This window comes from Grus americana, chromosome 1 (assembly GCF_028858705.1).
Source record: "Grus americana isolate bGruAme1 chromosome 1, bGruAme1.mat, whole genome shotgun sequence".
Taxonomy (NCBI): domain Eukaryota; kingdom Metazoa; phylum Chordata; class Aves; order Gruiformes; family Gruidae; genus Grus; species Grus americana.
Genome location: NC_072852.1, coordinates 209,911,913 through 209,934,414, shown reverse-complemented (window position 1 = coordinate 209,934,414; position 22,502 = coordinate 209,911,913). Strand labels below are relative to the sequence as shown.

The 22,502-nt window shown below is 40.6% G+C and overlaps 1 protein-coding gene across 2 annotated transcripts in view; it reads left to right on the top strand.

Moving 5' to 3' along the window:
- Positions 1–11,567: 11,567 nt before the first annotated feature.
- Positions 11,568–22,502, top strand: part of LOC129208627 (putative N-acetylated-alpha-linked acidic dipeptidase) — a 28,549-nt gene continuing 17,614 nt past the window's right edge. For both annotated transcript variants that reach the window (XR_008577867.1, XM_054831661.1), the window contains exons 1-6: positions 11,568–11,747; positions 13,132–13,240; positions 16,066–16,252; positions 16,987–17,088; positions 19,783–19,908; positions 21,799–21,985. Coding sequence is in view for 1 of the 2 variants with exons in the window: in XM_054831661.1 (XP_054687636.1) it covers positions 11,630–11,747; positions 13,132–13,240; positions 16,066–16,252; positions 16,987–17,088; positions 19,783–19,908; positions 21,799–21,985 (829 nt within the window). In the remaining variant the exon portion in view is untranslated. The remainder of the gene's footprint in view (positions 11,748–13,131; positions 13,241–16,065; positions 16,253–16,986; positions 17,089–19,782; positions 19,909–21,798; positions 21,986–22,502) is intronic.

Here is a 22,502-nt window from a genome sequence, read left to right as displayed (position 1 = left end):
CTACACAAGTGCAAGATTCCCCAGTCATTACCACATCCTGAATCCCCAACTGTGCAAAAAGTTTTGATTTATTTTTTTTTTCCATAGAGAAAAGTCATACATCTCCTACCCTGCACCATTCTACATTACAAAGCAGTTTTGGGGAAGTTCTAACATCCTTTCTTTTCATCTGCTCATCCATGGAAGTTTTTCTTTTGGATTTAAACTTCCTTTGAAGACCTCTCTTTTTTTTTTTTTTTCTTTTAAGAAAAAAGATATTTAAAGAACCAAATAAAAATCCCACGATCCTTTTAGATCAATACTCTCAATACTGGCCAAAGTCCAATACGATTTGCATTTGCTGCCCTTCTTTGCATCCAGGAAATACAGAGAAACTTCACTATTATAAAGAGATTTCTTCTGGAAATAAACAAATGGCATTTAGTCACTAGGACTCATTTTGTTTCATGCACGGCTCTGTTATGTGCGGCTCCTCCCAGGCTGCCTGCTCAAATTATCCACTGGAGCAGCAAGAGTATTAAAATGCTGGGGTTTTGTATGTTCCCCAAATCCTGCCAGCTCAGATAAACTCATTGCACATAGGCAAAATAAAAGCCAAATACAAAGCACACATCTGGCAGCTCACAGGAAAACTCAGCTTCTTCCGTTACTATTCTTGTGTCCTCCTTGGACAGTGATTTCTAAATTAAGTAGCCACTGCACCAAAATTCAAACCAGTTCTAAGAGCTCAGGAAAAGTGATTTTGTTTGTTCAGTGAATGCGATAGTGCTAGCAACCTGGAATACCTGGGATCTCTCCTGGTTGTCTCTTGATGAAGTCTGTGATCGTGGACGCGTCCCTACTCATCCTGGTGATAATTCCCCCATGCTATTTAGACTGTAAATCTCTTCGAAGAAGGTCCCATCCCATGACAAATTTGCACAGGGTGCAGTCTAGCAGAACTACATCTCTGCAAAATGTTGACAATCATCTCTGACTGAAGAATTTAAGCATCTGCTTTCAAGGTACATAAGTCAGACTTCAACATTCATGCTACTGGTGATGTCAGAGGAGAACAACAGAGGTATTTTTTTTAACGTTAGTATACAAGAGTGGAAGTCTGGACTCAAACAAGGAGCTGGAATCCTAGCAGGCTCCCCATAGGAAGCACATTCCAAGTAAGTTATAGTACTGCTGTATCTCCCACTCAGTAGGCATGACCAGGGATGAAAGAAGGCATAAGAAGGAAGAAAAGAAGGAATGGGGGTGAAGAAAGTTGAACAGAGTCTCTCACATTGAATGTATGAGATTTAATGACTGTCAGTGTAGTTGGTAGGCTGCATGACACCAGATGCTGTAAAACTAGGACTCTTGTTTTCACTAGCTTAGGCCAATATAACTCGATTGAATGTGTATCATTGTCTCTTTCCACAGGCTGAGGACCTGACCTGACCTTACCTAACCAGACCAGAAAAAGAACTGAGAAGAACGTAACTCTCAAAGAATGATTTTATTCTACGGCTTTAAATGCATTACATAGGCACATCTTTGCACACATACAAATTTGGCTGGCCTGAATTTCCCAAATTGTAAATGCTGTAGCTGCACTTATATAAAGCAAGTATGAGTGGAAATCAGAAGAACCAAACCCGGGATGTTCATTTTACAGTTGTATTTCTTTTTGCCGACTTCCTTGAAAGCAAAGCGGCTCTGTCGGACTACGGTCTTGGGTCATAGAAGTTAAATAAATAGGAGGCGAATATGCTCAGATCGGTGGGCAGTCTGTGCTTGCCATCTGGTGGCTAAATATAAATAGTACAGGAAAATACGGAAATACTCCCATTTTTCCATCATACTTCAACAGCATTTTTAAAGAACATGCGTGTATTAAAACTACTTTATTTCATTTCATTTCAGTAACATGTATGAGATATTCCAAGATTCATTAGTTATAATGCAAGTTCTCAGAAATTTAATTCTTCTCTTTTACCTTTTGCTTCCAGAAATTATCAATTATTGCGTTCTCCCTCACTCTCCCTCATGTAACTTACTCTCTGCAGACTAGCTCGAAGAAGACTTAAAACTAGTTGCATGTAGAAGAGCAAGAGATGCTTATGTGGTCCTTATCCTACACCATCCCTACAGGCATTGCCAGCCTCACCACCCCTATACCAGCACATCACTAGATCCTGTAGAATCCAGACAGCATTGCTAGGTAATAACAGATGGTGTTGACTGATTGTGATGTCCAGGAAGCTCATACTGAGGAGACCAAGAGCATCAGAAGAGGCACCACTGTGAGGAAGGCTAGTGACTGAGGTGTGATGCTAGTCAGGATCCAATTCTATAAATTTTATGTAGGAGACATTGTTTGCTTTCATTTTCCTATCAAACCCCCTGAAATTTAGTGCTGTTTCATTTATGCTTTCAAAATACCAATAAACAAGCTTTCCAGTCATTCTCCCCACCTTCCCTATTTCTATCCTGTCTTTTCAAATAACTTTGGCTTGTTCCACCAAAACAACAAGTTGCTATTGGCAACATTTCTTTTTTAACCCCCCCACCCCTCTGCAGGACTGTCTAAAGGATTCACCCTGTGGGTTCAGAATGTAGAACAAAACTTCTTCAAGGCCTCAGTGAAATGCTGTCTGCCTTTATTTAAGCTCTTCAGGTGAGAAAGAAAGGATTACACATTTTGTTAAGATACGTATATAAAGCCTTCAGTCAAATATGTATGGTTACAGTGCCATATTTCACAGGCATCCCGACATATGCATAGCAGCAGTCCCAACTGAGGCAGTAGGTGCTCCTATAACACAAATTAATAATATAGCATATGAAATGTCACGGATGTTCTAGAGAAAACTAATGTCATTTTATTCAGATGATCGCATTTACAGGTTGGATGCAGAATACAGCCAACCTTTGCAGCTCCTTCTTAGCACCCAAGAAAGATCCAGTAAATTCTCACCAACTTGTGTGTGTTTTAGTAGTCTTTTAGCAATAAAACTTAAAGTCTGCATCAATTTCACTGATCATCAGCAGTTGCTGAAGGGCAAGAACCCGTGAGTTAAATGCTGTAACACTAAATACTTTGACAGAGCTAAAATCTGTGTCACCAATAAGATCTGGGCAAGACATACTCAACTGATCCCCATACGTACCTACTGCCATACATCCTTTCACTTCAGTCTTCCACTGTGGAGTTGCAGGAAACATGTTTGATTTGAACTTCTCGCATAATGGCTGACGCTTGTGTGAGGAGATCTTTTTTGTGATAATGATACTCAGCAACGAAAACAGGCCAAGACATGAATGGGGCCTGCCCTTTTGTGCCTGCCATTCACATACAAAGAAACAAAAAAGTAGACATGGCAGGTTTCCTCAGTCACCAGTTTCATTGACCTCATATTTGAAAGTTGAGAAGTAGATGTAATTTTAACTGAACCACAAAGGTTTGGAATTATTATGGTATCTCTTATCAAGAGAAGAAAGAAAGGTGTTTGCAATTGAAGTAATTAATCTTCTAGTGACTGAGGGAAGAAGTGGAACCCACAGATCCAGATTCATTCACCCTGCAATCTGCCAGACTCTCATTTCTATCAATTTAGTTTAGTGCTTGTTTCAAGCTCTGTTAGAATGATGCATTTTCCACATAAAAAGGCTCAGCAGAAGAGGGCTTTCCTTACACTGCTGGGTAGGCAGGCAACGTGACTGAATTCTTGAAGCTAATTTCTTTCTTCAAACAATATCAAATTCACTGATTGAACATGGAGAAACAGATGTTAGCACTTCCTTTTCACATAGAGTTTCAGAGCCCTGATGACTTCTCTTTAGAGGTCAGGGCAGGAGAAAGCATTTTTCCCCTTATACTGCAAGACTTTCACAAGAGTTATTTTAAAGAGTTGTTTATTTCTTGCCTTGCCTTTCTTCAGCTTCTGTCTTTAATCTGAACTCTGTCCTTTGCTTATATTTTTTCTACAGCTGCTTATCCTTTTATTGCTCTCTCAATTGCTTTTTTTATCAGAAGGTTGAGTGTCCTTCGCATGGTGATCACACGAAGTTCAGGAGTCTGATTTACTTGTGTATTATCCCAATTTCACACCAGTGCACTTTCTTTTTAAAGACACTAGAGGGTAAGACTGATGTGATTCAGGCCAACACTACAGATTTGCAAGCAGTACTGAAAATCAGCGAAGTATTTAGGTGTCTGTTTGGGGGACAGTTCTTTTGAGCCACTGGGATATTTTTCAAGGAAAGACAATGCTTGAAATATGCAGACAAATAGGGGGAAAAAAACCCTCCCCACTTTTTACTGACAGCAGAAATTATGATACAGTAAGTGGAACTTTCCCTGGTAGCATTTTTTTCTGCATGCACAGAGTGCATAACTATCTCTGTCAAAACAACTTGCCTTTGCAGCAACAGCAGTTGCAAAGACCAAGGACTAGTTAGCTCATCATCTGAAAAGTCAAGAGTAGACTTAAGGAATACTAGAGGCTTTGGATTCAGGGAAGTTACTGTAGCCTTGTGGTCAGGACACAGGGCTGAGAAATCAGAGACCTTCCTGTCTACTACTGTGACCTCAGAAAAGTCAGAACGACTCTGTACTTCAGACTCAGCAAGGATTAAAAGAAGTGCCCTGCATAAAGTGCTTCAAACTACCCAGGAGAAATGGTGCTATCTAAGGCCAAGTATTCTAATTTCTCTGTATAATAGAAGAAATAAAAAGAAATAAAAGACCATGAAATCTCCAACCATAAATTATCCTGAATAGGACAAAAATTGAAACAGACATTGTAAACTTCTGGAGCAAATATTTATTTCTTACATCTGACCACAAAAAATCCCACTGAGAATTATTAGCCTCTCATTTCTGAGAAAATGAAATTCACAACAGGAAACTATTAAAAAAATAATCTTCATACTTTGCATTACGATGCAATCACACAACAAACACAAATGTCCGTAACAGTGGTGCCTATTTTTAACTTGTTTTCAAAATTTAAAGCCACTACGTCTTGTTCACCAACGGAACTGAAATGGATCCCTGCTTCTGACTGCACATACTAAATCTCTTCCAGCTGCAACAGAAGATCTTAAAGAATAAACAGCTAGGAGCAGACAAAATTGCCAAAACACATAGAACAGTGATAACCGCAGCAATACCACTATTCTGTAAAATTCAGAGAATAAATCTTGGGTAACTGTGACTCAGCATCAGTAAAGTGGGGTATTTAACAGGCAACGCAATTTAAGTCTGTGTAGGTAAGCACAGGAAAAAAAACCCGCTCTTATCCTTTGCTCCTGTAGCAATGCAAAAACTAGGATATTAGTAGGCTTCAGAGCACTCCAATGCAGCTATGAGGAAAGCAAAAATGGTCAGAATGCTCACCTTAAGGCAGATACAACATGACTAAATTGCAGTTTATTGATTTCTCAGAGAAGAAAGACACATATTTTGATATCAACTATGCCCTAATACCTGAGAGGATTTCCACGTGTACATCATTAATTCTGCTCCATTCTCCTTGTTTTCCACATTGGCATCCTGGTCTTTGCTAGAAGAACCACCAGAAGAATCTGTGCTTGCTATATGTGAAAGATCAGTGCCCTGGGAAGGCAAAAGCTGAAAACAGCCACAGAAGAAACTGCTTTTCTGGAAAAACTTCTTCTCAACCCATGGAAAGATTCAAGGCAGTTCAGCCACAGTGGAATTAATTCTGCAGTAATAACAGGCTATTTGTGTTCTCATGGTGACATTAACACAGGGCAGCTAGAGCTGATTTAACATTCTGCTGCCACAAAAGGGGCAGATATTCCCTGGATCACCTTTTGCCGTGTCGGCAGCTTGTCTGACTCCACCACGGGCCAATTCAACACCACAATCCAGCAGCAAACTGAAGTTGAGAGAAGTAAATGCTCTTCTGTGCCATACTGATGAAGCCTAATGAATCAGTTCATAAGCAGTCCAGTGAGCATCACAACTGGGAGAGAACTGACTTGTGAAGCCAACAGCAGGAGTAAGCAGCAAAAGCTCCCTCATTCAGTATGGCAAGCTGTGAAATCAGTGCAGGTATCTTTACTTAGCTTTATCCTTCTGCATCTTGGAATCCTGGGGCTGAGACGATCTCTGTCACAATTCAGAATTACCTCAGGTCTTTCCATGTGTAGCACAGATCCTTAGAGGTCTTTAGATTAGTTCACAGTACCTTCCTCTTCCTTCTTTTATAATGGACTACCCCAAAATGCTGTATTATTTGAATAACCAGACTCCCTTCTGCAATTAGATGGATATTCACCTCTAAGACTTCTGCAGAAGATAAGGTGTTCCAGCATTTCATTAGCAAGCCCCAGAAGACAGGAGCATAATTATTTCTGACAGAGTAACTAATGTCACAATTCAAGACAGAAGGGAGTTAACAGAAAAGCACACCTGAGCAGGTAGTTACTAAGGCCAATTCATTACCATTTTCACTAGGGCACAGGAACTCATTCTCTTGCAGAATTTTAAGAGCTGGGACAGGAGGAAAGATGATACAAAAGGAACTGAGAAGAGAGAAGGACAACAAAATGAGTGAGTCATTACGTTAGGAAAGCAGCCCCACCACTGCTGCTTTTTTTTTTGACAGTCACCAGAACCTCAGCAGAAGGAATGTTATCACAGCAATGTAAATACTCCACAGATCTCTAAGTGCACAGCACAGGGACAAGGCACAAACCCAACACAAAAGCTAATAAACTTGACTACCAAAAATTAAAATCAGGGAGGTGCTGTTTACATTGTCTTTTATCACCGCTCAGTGCTTCATGTAGGCGCAGAGGCAGCATTCTGACTTCTTTATACAGAGACCTATAGAGAGAAAGATATAAAGACAGATCAAGTTTTGTTTCCAGTACATAGGCATATGTGGCACCTTGCAGAATGGGATGTTTCAGAAGCACTGCAGTGACATGAAAATCAAAAGCAGCATGATTTCTAGGCCCCTGAGAAAGTTTTATCTATGCAATTTCTAATGCGAATATGAGAAGAGTATATAGAAGGGGAAAGGAAAACACGAGTTATAATCCTACTTATTATTTGCATGCCTTCTATTATATGAGTAAAAAGTTTGCAGCTGGTATTTTGAATAGTTTGAAAATATTAAGCTAGAATAAAGCGTAAGAAAAGTTTTCTAGGTGAAAAGTCTTCTACGTTTCATTTCTTGCTCTTTTATTGATACTTCACAACAATACATCTAATTTAATTCACTCATGAGGCGTGTAACAATAACTTCTATTAGAAACACTTTAAATTTAATTAGTGAGTGGTTCTATAGCATAATAGAGACTTGGAACTCATGAATTTCTTTACTCTTTTTCAAAATAAGTGATTTAATCCTACAGAACCCTTGGGAGCTAGGCAAGTATTTTCGTTTTACTATCTGTATCACAAATTTGCAACAGAGAAACAGACTTTAACATTTACAAAGCAGACCACATATTAATCCACAATCAGCTCTCCATTAAAATCATAAAATCATAGAAAAATGTTAGAAGGGATGCCAGGAAGTCAATTCAGACCAAATCCTGCTCAAAGCAGAGATAACGTCCATGTTAGATCATGTTGCACAGGTCTTTGTTCAGGTGTTTTGAAAAGCTCCAAGAATTTACACGCCACGTCTTTGGGCAGACTGTTCTAGTGCTTACCCACTCCCATGCTGAAGGGCCTGTAATCATGAGACTTCTTCTAGTTGTTCAAAGAAGGCTTCATCCATTTTCTTGTCTTGACAAAGCAGTCAGTAGCAGATGACCCACATGATGCCCCCTTGTTGGCCGCCCCTTGAACCCTGGCACATAAGCTCTCAGCCAGCCTGTCACGAATTCCACAGAAGAACTCCATGCATTTGAGCATCCACTCTTTCACAGTTAAAACTATAACAAAGACCGGTAGCTACAAGCAAACACACCTTTATTTGACAAGCTGTCGTGGTTTAATCCTGGCGGGTAACTAAGCACCACGCAGCCACTTGTTCGCCCTTCCCTCCTGAAGGGGATGATGAGGAAAATGGGAAAAAAAACCCCTCATGTGTCGAGATAAAGACAGGTTAGAATAACAATAATAGTAATAAAAATAGTAATTTAAATAAATATATATATTAAAAAAATACAGTAATTGATGCACAAATGCAATTGCTCACCACACACGGAAGAAAAAACCCCACAATGCCCAGTCTGTTTCCAAGCAGCAATCCCACCTCCCAGCTAGCTTCCCCAGTTACATACGGAGCATGACGTTAAATGGTGGGGAATATCCCTTTGGCCAGTCTGGGCCAGCTGTCCTGGCTGAGCTCTCCCAGCTTCTTCTGCACTTGGCAGGGTGTGAGAAGCTGAAAAGTCCTGTGTAGACATGACAACTACCTAGCAACAACTAAAACATCAGTGTGTTATCAACATTATTCTCATCCTAAATCCAAACCACAGCACTATACCAGCTACTAGAAAGCAAATTAACTCTATCTCGGCTGAAAGCAGGACACAAGCTGTAAAGGCTGTCCTCGTACACTACAGTAATGTTATCTCCACACTAAACTGGGTGCTCCTCCAGTGGGTTGTAAGTGACATAACTGGTTCCACCTTCTTCGCTTTATGCTATAACCAAAAAAGTTTGGAAGCGCCTGTCCCAATCACCTCAGAGGAAAGGCTACTGCAAAAACTGCCACTGAGACAACTTTCGCCACCTTTCCCCAAGTCCCAAACCTAAGTAAAATCACAGCATGCATTTAGCAGGTACATCAAGAATCCTCCCCACAAATATTTGTAAGCGTTATTTGCAGTAAATTGATGTGACATTTTCACATGATGAAGGGCTAGCAAAGAATAAACTAGTAATCCTGCAGGTATATAAAAAGAAAGTGGCACAAAAGTTGATCTTATTGTACCTGTGTTTAAACAGCACCTTAACATACAACTAGGTTCCTCAACACCTTGCAAGTACAGATCCTACCTAAAATAGTCACATGAAATTGGTTTCAATTCGACCTAAGGAAAACTGTCTCATGATAAATGATATGTAAAAGGATAATCCTAACCAAAAAATTGCCTAAGATTTGCCTCTCAAAAAACAATGAGTTTGTTTCCTCAGGTGGATAAATTGAAAAAAAATTTTTTTGATATATTCCTCACAGCTTAGAGATAAGAAAAATAAGTTACAGTACTTCAATTAGTAAAAGATTTTCAACTAAAGCATAGAGAAAGGAGAACCATTAACTTTTTCTGCTTTTGATTTATTGAACATTTTTGGTTTAGTGAAATGGCTTTGCCTGCAAATTGACCTATACAATTCTGTATAGGAACAAGCACAACATTTTATGCATTTATCCTAACTGTAATTTGTTCTTGAATGAAGCTTTCCTATGCCCTTTGGCTGCTGCTATTGTGTATTTAAGGGTCATAATGTCCTGTCCAAGCTGCAGGCATGCTGAAACACTATTTATAAAATGTCTCAAAGCAGTAATTCAGAGCTTCTAAGTGGTGTGGGCAGGTCAATTAGTTTCAGAGTACTGAACAGCACCAAACTTTTGACTATATTCCCATCCCAGTATCCTCACTGTTGCTTTCCATCTTATTTTACTTGATTAAGTGTGGATTGATTAAATCCCTCTGGAATATTAATCAAGAGATAAGATACCCTTTTGCTCAGCATCTAGTCTCATGGTGCATCATGAACTTAATTTCCAAGTGCTTCAAACAGAAATTAGCTGATTCAGGAGCTCTTCCAACTTCCTATGCCCAAAGGTGCCCCTGGCCACATTAATCTTATTAGGAATACCAGAAGACACGTCCATCCTTTGGCCCACTTAACTTAAACACTGCATTGATTTCAGCTTCCATCAGTGAGTAGTGGTGAAGTAGCAAACCTGGATGATCAGAGTATCATTAAAAGCAGGGCTTTTGCACAATAGGGCCAGACTGCGTACGATAGTATAAAGCAGGAGACAAGACTAGTATCACAAATATTTTTTTTATTTTTGGCATTTTTTTATTATCGGTCTGGTTATTTGGAGTTTTTTTGTCTCATAACATTTCAAAGTGTGCTACTGCTGTGTCATTGGTGTATCCTTTGCAACCAACACTTCTGCTTTCCACAGGGCCCATCTAGTGGTCTTGTACTACGATTTCCTAGTGCAATGGGCTCTGCAGGTGAGGTCAGTCAAAGTCCAGTGTCTGGAATTCATTCTAGACTTAGTTTTTGTCTGCATCAGCAAGTAGTGTGGTGCAATAGAAGCAGTCCTGTACAGTGCTTGCACCTGCTGTTGCAAACAGGCTGCCCATACTATATGTGGACATGGACACAACATAACTGCAGACTTTATGTCTTAAACATCAGCTGTGTCCCTAGCTGGCACCTGAGCAAGGGTTCTGAGGATGAAATCCATGCAGAGTCCTGGAGGTTCCTCTCTGTTCATGAACCTAAAGGTACGGCCTCATCCCAAATGAAGTGACTGAACTGAATGGAGAGGTTTTTCCAAAACCATACAGTGGAGATTTTAAGAGCTTGAAAAAGACTCCAGCAAAGTCAAGTGTGTACAAAGTTTGGAACTAGATGATCTTTAAGGTCCCTTCCAACCCAAACCATTCTATGATTCTATGATTCTATAGCAAGAGGAAACAGCCTCAAGTTACACCAGGGGAGGTTTAGATTGGATATTATGAAAAATTTCTTCACCGAAAGGGTTATCAAGCACTGGACTAGGCTGCCCAGGGAACTGGTTGAGTCACCATCCCTGGAGGTATTTAAAAGATGTGGTGCTTAGGGACATGGTTTAGTGGTTGGACTTGGCAGTGCTAGGTTAACAGTTGGACTTGATGATCTTAAGCCCTTTCCAACCCAAATGATTCTGATTCTATGATTCTAAACGAGCAGCTGGGGTGCACCCGCACTCTTTGGGGTTGTACCTCTGTAAACTGGAAAGAAACACAGAGCACACAGATGTGTGGTAGTCAACCCACCTCCACATCTCTCTACGAAGAGACTCTATAGCCTGTCAGAGAGTGTTGGGTATTGGGGTACAATATTTCTTCAAATAACTCTCTTAAAATAATGGCTTTTGCTTTTTTTTCCCCTCACGTTTTCCCTGCCGGTGTTGCCAACTCTGGCATGTGCTGTATGGAGGACAGCATGGCACAACCCCGTGTGTAACAGCCACGGCAAAACAGGTGTCGAAATCATTGCTTTACCTCCTCACTGCACTTTGTAGCAAGTTAAAAGAAATACGAAGTGGCAGGGTATCTAGGACAAGCAGGGGGAAGGCAGAAGGGAGCTGGGCACGTCCGGATCGACTGACAGGCCTCAGCAAGAGTAACCCGCGCCCGGGCAGCGGCTTCGGCACCCGGGAGGGCTCCAACATCTCCAGCCTCCCTCGGGCGCAATGGCCGGGGGTCCTTACCCCTGGGCGGCGGGGGGAGAGCGGAGCCCTCACGGGGGGCGCCGGCGGTGCCTGTGAGGCGGCCGGGCTGAGGCGAGAACCGCTGAAGCGGCCGCGACTGACGGCCGGCGCCTGCCCTCCCCCTGCCGCCTCCGGGGCGGGCCGGGCCGCGGCAGGACTTCGGCCGGTGGGGCGGAAGCTGCCGGGAGCGGCGCGGAGAGGCTGGGACGGGGCCGGCAGCCATGTGGACGTCGCTCGGCGCCGTCACGGAGCCGATCGGCCCCAGGGCAGCCAGCGGCCGCTTCTGGGTTGTCGTCCTGGGAGCAGCGGTGGGGCTCTTCCTCCTCGGGTTCCTCATCGGTACAGTGCAGACTAACCCACCTTCGGATCGGGGGACTCTCCTGCGGCTCTTTCAGCCGGGGGAGGTGGCTCAGAGCTGGGCCGAGGAAGGGCCGGGTGGGGGGAAGGAGTGGGCGGGTTTCGAGTGCCCGGGGCTTTGTATCAGGGGTGCTCGAGGTAAGTCCGTGCTCGGCCCAGCCCACACCTTCTTCCCTTCCACCCCTCAGGCCAGGCCGGTGCAGTCACTGACTCCTGGGATTTCTGGCTCCTCCGCAGGAGAAGGGATCTTTTATTGAGAGTGTCTTTTTGACTTGTTTTTCGGTTTCCTTTTAAATAAAGTAGCTATTCTATGGGCAAGAGAAGAGGCGCTGGGTTTGTGAGGAGGGGACAGAAGACAGAGCCCTTGATCCGCTTTGTTGAAACCGCATCAGCACAAACCAGAAAGGGGGGAAGATTAATACGGTGCTGGAGGAGTGCTGACTGGAGGGGTGAAATAGTCTTTAATTTAATGACCCAGCTCCCCACTGGCCCAAGCAGCAGGCCTGTGGGTTGCTGCCACAAAGGATTTCCCCTCCTTACCCCCATTTTGGTTGACAGATCAGGATCAGTTTGAGGGACGAAGGAAAACAAAAGAGCCATTTGTATTTTGCAGTGTCTTTTGGTATGTAGTTGGGGTTTGTGCCATCGGGAACCCCTGACTGAATTAGTCTCTCATGTTTCATTAGTCTCTTTGCTGTGCCATGACCAGTGCCTCGCCGGTGCCAGCTTGTTACCTGCTCTCTGCTTCCCACCGGTTCTCTCATTTGCGCTACCCATGTAACTGCTGTTGTATTTGCACTGAACGTGTCCAGTCTCTGACTTAAAAACAGATGTCAGAAACGTTTTCTTTCTAGCCAGGTGTTCCTCTCATCGCTTACTCTGGTAATGCCTGCACAGTAAGGGAAGGATTCCAGAACAAGAGCCAGACAGACCAGAGTGAGAAAAGAGTTACAAGACATCTGTTCCTTACAAAGGGTGTCTGTGTTTCTGTGCTTTTTTTATAAAGCTGCTGGCTTATTACTGAGGTGACTGATATGGCTGACATGACTGACAGCGTGATGTTCTGGTGCTAAAGGAAGATAGATATGTCTCCTTAGCATGTACAGTAAAATAACTGTGATGAATAAATATAATATTTTATTCCCGTCAGTATCTGCCTAGGTAAATAAGTTCTCTTAATATGGAGGGGACTGCCACTGCCATCACCGTGCAGCCTGCATTAAGTTGTGACTGCTTGTCTGTGCTGAGATAAAAACAATTGTAAAATACACAGTGAAAATCTTATGGTGATACCAAAGAGAGATGGTGTGTGTCATGGCAATATTGCTCTGGTGTTTTTACTGTTGTGTTTTGGTGTGTTCTACAGGCTGGTTTGCAAAACCTACAGAAAACAAGACATCTGTGAGTTCTCATGATGAGATGAAGGCAGTGTTTATGGCTGAAATGAAAGCTGGAAACATCAAGCAGTTTCTTTAGTAAGCAATGCGTAGACTAATCAGTCAAAAAAAAAAAAAAAATCCAAGCAGGAACCAGCACAAGGATGCCACCAGAGGATGGTGTGCAGGTTCTCGGCCATAGGTTTTATCTAATGTGTCCCAGTGAGCTGTGATTGACAAAACAGTCCATCTCAGCTCCTCTCAGTCTTGTTTGTGTTGGAAACATTTGAGTTGTCATCAGTAATCTTAGTACTTAAAGTAATTAAAAATTGGCCAAGCTCTTGCTCAGCCTTTGGTGAATGGTTGTACAATGATGTAGAGGTTCAGCCTTTCTCTTATGTGTCCTGTTTCATCTACAGCATTTATCTTACACTCTTTTTTATGGATAAATCATTCACTTCAAATTAGGCTGTATGAATGAACTTAAATCAGGAGAGATTAAATGGAAAGTAGTGGAGTACATTAATGTTAAAGAAAAAAAATCATACCAGTGTTCAGACCTTTAGTTTTTCCTGTAGCTTAGGCCTTTATACCTATTGCTACTCTCCTTTCACACTGTGTCATGCTGTGACCAAAGTTATGTGTTAATCTGTCACCATTCCAACCTTGTACTCGCTTTCATGAAGAAAGATATGTTTCCAAGCTCTCTCCCTGTGCACAGTGAATAGCTAGAACAGACAGTAGATACCAGCTAGTCAGCTTATGGTACATTACACTGCTTATAATAAATCTAATACTCTCAAAGCTTTCGAGTCTTTTTAAGACCATATTTTTTTTTTTCAATATTTTTTCCTCTAACCTACCCTTTAGTACTTCAATTAGTTGATTTTAAATGTACTCTTATTTCTTTTATTAAATCCTAAAAGCAAAGCTGCTAACATTTGTTCCTGAAAAGTCAAACAATGGAAGATGACAATATAGATTTTTTAAAATCTAGTACAGTTTAATTACTGTAATTCATTTCTTAACTTCTGTAATTTAGAAACTTCAAATGAAAGGAAGCCGATGCACTATTATTTGTTTATTTTAGGGATCTTGTAAACAGATTATTTTTCTCTTAAGAGAGTGTAGTATTTGTTAAAAGCTGTATTTATTCCAGTCAATAATAGACCAGAAGTCGTAGTCTATTGATAGAAATTTACTTTCTGTCTAAAGAAGATGTTAGAGTATCAGTTATTTTAGGAGTAATCAACAAATTCAGATTTGCCTTAAATTCCCAGCCTGATTAAATAGCATGAAGTTGTATCTTGCTAGAAAACTAAATTACTAAAGAAAGATTTTCAGTTTATAAGATCGTGGCAATCTCACTCATTTAAGTGCACTTGCCACAGACTATTGCAAATAAATTAGCTGGAAAGTACATTCCCTTTACTACATAACAGCCATGTCCTGGACTATATAAACATTGAAAACTGAAGACTTAGGATTTTTTACAATCTTAACCTGTGTTTTGGCTCCTACAAAGTCAACTGTTGTTATACAGCTCTGTGAAAGGACTGCTTTCTGCCATCTAAACTCCCTGTCTCTACGCCAACAGGAAACATTGTACCTCATTTACTGTCATGCAGCCAGTTCTGTGGTGAAATATGGCAGCTATTTAGTCACTACTCAGAACTACCAGTGCAGGCAGTCAAGAGATTAGAAGAGGAAATGAAGAAAAACACAATATCCAGTTAAATGGGAATATAAAACAGCAGAATGTTATTGCATAAGTCAAATATTAATGAAAACATGAGACTTAAACATTCCTGCCTCTTACAGAAAACAGCCTTTGGCTCTAACAATAACACATAACTGTGCTTTTGGTTCAGTATGTCATCCAGAAAATGGTACTGTCATTGAAACAGGGACTTTTAGTACAGTGTTGGTACTATATGTTGACATCATCAGAGAAACATGGTTTTATCTATCAGCATTTGATACAAAAGCAGAAGTGTACAGTTCTTTCAAAGTGCTTTGTTTGATGGCTTTGTTCTCACTGGAACTCAAGAACTAAAATTTTTCCCAATTTTATACCCTTTCCTTATTGAAGATCCAATTTCCTTCCTTAACACCAACCAGCTGGTGCGACCCATGCTTCTGTGGCATGTTGATGGCATGATCATATGACAGGATGAGGACATCATGATGACAACCTCATTCAGCTGGGAGTTTCTTCAGCTCACTTTACCACTGGGCTTTCTCAATGGTCTGGGCAATTTTTTTTCCAGACAATGGGTTGCTCACTATTGATGGTATTGTCATTGTTTGCTATTCACGCTGCATGACTTTTAAGTCACAAGCTGTTGAGATTTGCTGTTCTTCGTTTGTAAGCTGCTGTGAACTCACTCGCTCTCATTTGCCAACAAGACACGCTCAAAGTGAACTTTTGGATAAATCAGTATTTGTGCCAAAATTAATTAAAATAGTAGGATCCAAGGAGAATATCCAGTTAGTTAAATGTAGGGATCAGAGTAATTGTGCACATTTCTAAATTGAATACACAGAGATAATTATACTCAATTCTTTTATCACTTCACAAGGAAGGTCAGTCTCATTATGCATAGAAGTGGTTGGCCTAAGGTCACCCAGAACACAAGGAGTAAAGCAAGGACAAGACCCCATAGTTGATGTCATCATGCCATTCTTGCTAAGCCACACTGTGAGTAAGATACAAACAGCTGTGATAACTCAGGACAGACTGAAAGCATTTACCTCAACTTAGGTATAAGACAGGCAAAAGCATAGATGCAGAGGAGTGTGGGTCCTTATTTGGCCTGGGTACATCTAGTCATCTCTAGGGGGTTTATTTCCATCTAGGCTAAGAAGAGTTCGGATTGTGAGCTGCAATGCCTGATCCTGACTCATTGCTTCTTTTTCTTCAGCAATTTTACACAGCTTCCTCACCTAGCAGGAACAAAGGAGAATCTGCATCTGGCGCAGCAAGTCCAAGCTGAATGGAAGGAATTTGGTTTGGATTCTGTTCAGTTGGTTCATTATGATGTCTTGCTCTCTTACCCTGATGACACTAAGCCCAACTACATCTCAATAATTGATGAGCATGGAAATGAGGTACGGAAAACCAGTTTTTGCAGCTAGGGAACAAAATCACCTTCATACACCTGGGAAGCCTGGGAAGGAAAGCTATCCTCTGCTTTGTTAATGATGTTGGGCCTGATCCAAAGCTCAGGGAAATGAGGGGTTCCAGTTTGCTTTTATGTTTTGTATCTTTGTCTCTTAATGTATGTGCTAGGAATACTAATAATTACCCAGATTCATATAGCATACTGACATGTAATTGTTTTAAAATTATTCTGTTATTTAGAAAGAGGAAAGCAACCGTGGTCAGCATCATTATTTACATTGATTCATTTCATTATACAGTATTGGTGATTGTGCTGAATTCAGTTTCTTGAAGTTTAGGCCTCAAGATGTACTATCACAAGTAACATCAGTTCATCAGAGAGCAGTTCTAGTGCTCATAGAAGCTCCAGGGATGAGCAGAATGCAAGCATTTTTTACCATTATGATCTAACCTGCTCATATCTGCTGTACTGAGACCACCTTAAGGGACCCTGTGTTCATTTAAGCAGGATTCTGTGTGAAGAGTGGAGATGGGATTTGCAAGATCACACATTGAACCTGCGTACTGAAAAGGATGCCCAGTGCTTGCTAAAGTTTTGGCCACTCCTCATTTAGAGTTCTAAACCTTTAAACTGCAAATGCATGTGAAATGTACCTGAATAGGCAGTACTTCTTTTCCATATTGTCTTGTTTACTTTTTATCTTTTCTTCTTTCCCACTAGATTTTCAACACATCATTATCTGAGCCTCCTCCTCCAGGATATGAGGCTGTTAGAGATGTGGTGCCACCCTACAGTGCGTTTGCAGCCCAAGGAATGCCTGAGGTAACATAGTAGAATAGTAAAAGAAATAGAAATAGAAAGAGAAACAGAAATAGAAGTAGGAACAGAAGTAGAAATAATAGAAATAGAAAAGATGGAATAGCATAGTGTAGTGTAGCATAGCATAGCATAGAATAGCATAGAGCGATACAGAGTAATGTGAAATTCCTAGGTCTTAGGCTTTAGTTCAAAACCTGACGTATCACCAGTAGGAAAGATGTCCTGATGTTCTTGGGAGTTTTGTGATGGAGCAATGTTCAAATTAAGCAGTCATACATATAGGTTAAATTTTTTTCTCCAGTTTGAGTCAGAACTGGAAAAACTTTTTCCTTAAAAAATATGGTAATAAATCTTTAATGTCGTCAGCTGCTATAAGCTTCTCCAGATATTTCTGTGACTATGCATCATTTTTTCCCATCTTGGTGAATAAATAAGACTGTTACATTTGCATAGACAAATGAACAATCTAATTTTCAAAACACTGCTTGCCCAAGGCTTGCACTGACAGGTGTAACTGCACAGTGTACATTATACTTGAAAATGGCTTTTGCTAGCATTTCTAGCTGGCGGTAAAAGTGTTGCTGTGATCTGAGCTTAACGCTAATCCTTTCTATCTTGTACAGATGGTACCAGCTGACAGACTGTCTTTTATAAAGCTGGCCTGTGTAACAGGAGTTTTCTATCCTATGATCATTACTGGTTTCAATTAATATGTTGTAAGATTAGGATTTTTTTTTTTGTTGTTCTCAATATCTTTCCTGTCTATACATAGAATAATATAGGTTGGCACGGCCCTCTGGAGGTCACCTGGTCCAATCTCTGCTTTAAAATTGGAACTGATTTTGAAACCTGCTAACAATGCTTTTACTCACACAGCCCAGTATTAATGTGCTTTCTGAAATTCGTTAATAAGCTGTGTAAGTCCAGAAAACAAAAGATATCCTGTATTCGTTTGCCTCAGGTACTCAAAGAAAGCTGGAGAACCAGGCACTTAGTCTGTACCTTAGGATATGAGAGCTTTTAGTGTTTCAAGAATTGCAGTGGGAATTTTGGAACATAATGTAAGGTAAAATTCATGGGTTCTGACTTTGTATCATAACATAATATCCCCAAAGAAAGGCAGAATAACCTCACTGCTATATTTGGTTTATGGAGAGCTACAGTAAGTGATAGGATATAGGGAATAATAAAAACAAGTTTAAGAAGCTGCAGCTTCCTTCTTTAGAAAATTTTTTTTATTTTAATTAAATATAAGAACTTTGGTTTTGAAAAGAACAATACCTAAAAGGCAGATTGACTTTTCAAAATATACTTATGTTCACCTTATTACATAATACTTTGACAAAAACTCCAGCTACCTAGCTAGTGCTGTTGGCAATAGCATTCTCCAGTAAGCAGTTGTCAGCACCTGCACAGCAAACAGTACAGGAGGGAGCATGTATAGAGCTCAGCAGTGGGAATACTCAGTGGGTTCAGGGCTCTTCTGAGTTCTTCCAGGCCTGTTTATGTATTTTATGTTAAAAAGCGTTCTATTAAAAACCAGAACTAAGCTGTGGAGAGAGATATTTGGAACTTGCCAAGTGCAATCATCAGTCATAGGTTCTCTTTCTGCTCATTAATTTTACGAATGATTCCTGCATAAAGCTCCAAGTTCAATGAAGGGAGAAGTCTGTAAAATACCTGCATCCCAGGCTAACTATAGCCTCACGAGTAGGCCACCTTCCTGGAAAGTGGGAGAAATGGTCAAAGTTCTTCATACTGAGCGAGGCCAAGAACACAGCTCACACATTTTCTGGGTGAGTGCTATAGTCAGGGAGTTGTGGAAATACAGTTTGGCGTTGCTAGCACTATTACTTTTTCCTGCACCTTCTAATTTTCCTGCCTAATTTTGGTTGTCTGAAATTGTAGGCAACTTCCCTAAACCAGCCTTTGAGGCTTTTTATAGGCATTTACTCTAAAACAGTCTTTGAGGTATAATCAATGAGAGATATATCCAGAGGCCAATTTATTCCATCCTAAAGTAGGTGTTTGAAACAGATTTGGGGGAATTCTCCTGGAAAGGGTGAGTTCTCAGAGAACTTCCCCACTCTTCACTGGCTATGGAGTGCACTACAGGACCTTCTTAGACAATGCACACAGCTTTTAGGTAGCTGACATTAAGGAAGATGAATCATGCACCAGTTATTGAATAACATGGTTGAAACACAGTAATGAAGAATACTTTATTCATGTGCAAGGTATATTTATTTTGACAGTCAACCACCTGTAGCTTCTGCTGTATTGAATAAGAATTGAGTCCTGAGAATTTCATAGGCTATTGGCATCATTCATTCTACTGCATAAAATCCAATTGATATGTACTGTGGTGCCTGGCTCCAAAATATCTCCAGCTTTCCCAGACTGACTACAGCTTAAACAGACTACAAATAGAAGTAAATGCCGTACTCTGAGCACTTACTCTTTCAGAAGTCATACCTTAACATTTTCCATTGTGGACAAAGTGTGGCAGCTTTGGATGGTAGGAGTCTAAATTCATTAGAAATCACTTGCCTACCTAAATGTCTCATGATCAAGAAGAATTCATACCAGAGCCAATCCCGGAGCTCATTGTTCTCAGCTTATTCTCTTACTAGATCACATCCTCGTTTTGACATGCTCATTAACATTCTTGTTTCAAATTTTACCTCTTTCTATCAGGGTGAGTTAGTGTACGTGAATTATGGCCGCACCGAGGACTTCTTTAAGCTAGAACGTGAAATGGGAATTAACTGTACAGGAAAGATTGTTATTGCCAGATATGGGAAGATCTTCAGAGGAAATAAGGTAATGCCTCTGTATAAAAATGTTACTTGTGCTGTCCTTCAGATGATTTCAAGAGACTGAATCACTTACCTGAAGTGTTCTGGAGATTCTAGCGTAACTCAGTTTTCATGGAGCTGTGTTCAAAGATGATTCGTTAGTAGAAGATATAATATGTATTTGTTATATATATAATACATATATAGGATAAAAGTAAGTTGGAAAATGTTATGTATTTTTATACTCATTTGCATACTATACATTGTTCCAAAATATTTCTAACATTCTTGAGTAATACACTCTGAACTAGACTGTTCTTCCCTATTGGTTCAGCTGTGTTTCTTTATAATGGTTTCTGTACACCAGGCAGAGACTGTAACTACATGGACGTTATTTTAAGTACTGTATTTGTTTATTCTATGTCCCTATCATATAAATATTTTTAAACTACAAATTTCTGCAGATTTCCATGGCCTCATGGGAAGGGACATAATCATGTGCATACTTCAGGCATACACTCAAGTTATTTCCTCAATAGGGATGTAAGAAGACAGTCTATTTTAAGTCTGTTTGGCTCTTGTACGAAAATTAGTTTGACCCTAATTTGGGCAGGACTATAATTTGTATTTCTCAGTTACCTAAGGGTATCAAACACGCATCTCCTCATTGAAATGCCAACTCTTACTATATGCAGTTGATTAATCTCCTGTGACCTTTTAAGTGGGTAACTCTCTGGTTTACGTACATACCATTTTCACCAGTGAAAAGTGACATGTTACTCACATTCTGGGTCAGATAGTATTTTCACTGAATTGTTTACCACTCTTAAGGATACTATCTGAATGGAAGAAACTTAAAAATTGAAGAAGGTATTGCTGTCTGTGAATCTTTTCTTAAAATGAAATACAAACACCTTCGGGTTACTAATGTCTAGAGGGGCAGTTGCCCATGGTTTGGAACTTACATGCTCTCGTTGACACAGAGGGATAATATGTTCGTTCTTACGGTCGTATTTCTAATGGCTGTTTATATACTGAAGAATTTGGTAGCCTGTATAAAATGTGGAGAACTGTACTGTCATTTTCTCACTTCCTAATGGTGTGCAAGAATAGGATAGATGACGAAGGCAAGTACTGTATTTCCTAAAAAAAGCTACGGTGTTTCTGAATTAAAATACTCAAATTTAAACCTGTTGAGTATTAGTTGTCACTCAGTCACTGTACATCAATGTCATATCTAGTAGCAAAATAGATAGGGATGTCAGAATGACGTATATTTTCTCTCTCTCACTTTCTACCAACCAGTATTATACAATAATAGAGTTGCATGAGAACACCTTTTTTAATCAAAACAGCATGCAGGTCAACCTTTCTGCCATAATAAGCCTAGGATACACACTCTTTGGAGTTAATCTTGTTCACAGCCAAAACCAGTTTCAAGCTCTCCAGTAATAATCTTCCTGTGTGGAATGAACCCTGGGATACATTCAGGAGATCTTTTGGTAAATAAGGTAAATACATGACTAACTGAAAGATAAGGTTACATCAATGTGATGTGTTTTTTTCCATCCACAATGTATACATTTCAATAGCCAGTTGATTGTATTGATTTGGATGACAGAATACAAACTCAGGTTATGTAGTAATACTGTGAAGGATGTTTTCTATGTCACTGCAGTTGTCTCCTAACTAAAATTCAAAGCAACAGCAAACCTCTTACTTTCATATGGAACCTGATATCTGCATATATATTTTCAGGAAATTTTATGATAGGAGACAGTAATGGGGCCTTTACTTAGCCCAAACACTGTAAAAAGCCCTGAGGAATAATCAGTGTAATTTATAATACTTTGACCCTTGAACTCTGGTGTCAAGCTATAAAGGATTGGATAGGGACTGGAGATGTGCTTTGCAGGTAAAGAATGCTGAACTGGCAGGTGCCAAGGGAGTTATTCTGTACTCTGACCCTGCTGACTACTGCGCCCCAGGAGTAGATGCTTATCCAGATGGCTGGAATCTTCCAGGTGGAGGAGCCCAGCGTGGGAATGTGCTAAACCTCAATGGTGCAGGGGATCCCTTGACACCGGGTTATCCTGCAAAAGGTGAGTGACGTTAGAGGAGTCACGCTCTGAAGGTCTGGCTTCAGGAAAGAGGGGAATAGATAATGTGGATATTCTTTCCCTTGGAACAAAACCAAAAATGTTTTCTTGGTCTTTCTGTTGCTAAAAAGAGGCAGCTTTGGGCTTCACGTAGGCCAGTTCTGTAAATGGTGCATGAGAGAAAGTGAGGGGATGCTAAGGGAGCCACAGCATGCACTGCTGGACTGCTTAACTTCACAGACATACCCAAGTTAGCCCAGAGATCATGACACAAGTATTCAACAGCTGAAGCCCTAGTCTTTTCTTTCTGCTTCTCATCAGTAAGTCAGCAAGGAGCCAGCCTGCACAGCTCACACATTTCTTTGCTTTTGCAGTTCTCTGTTCTGCAGGATTTGGGCTGCTTTCCCTCCAGCAGAGTCCCTGCTGGCAATGCTGACTTCCTTCATGCTGGGACTCATGTCACCTGGCTGCAGCTGAGGCCTCTGAGAAGATTACCATTCCCCACTGTTTCATCATCTTC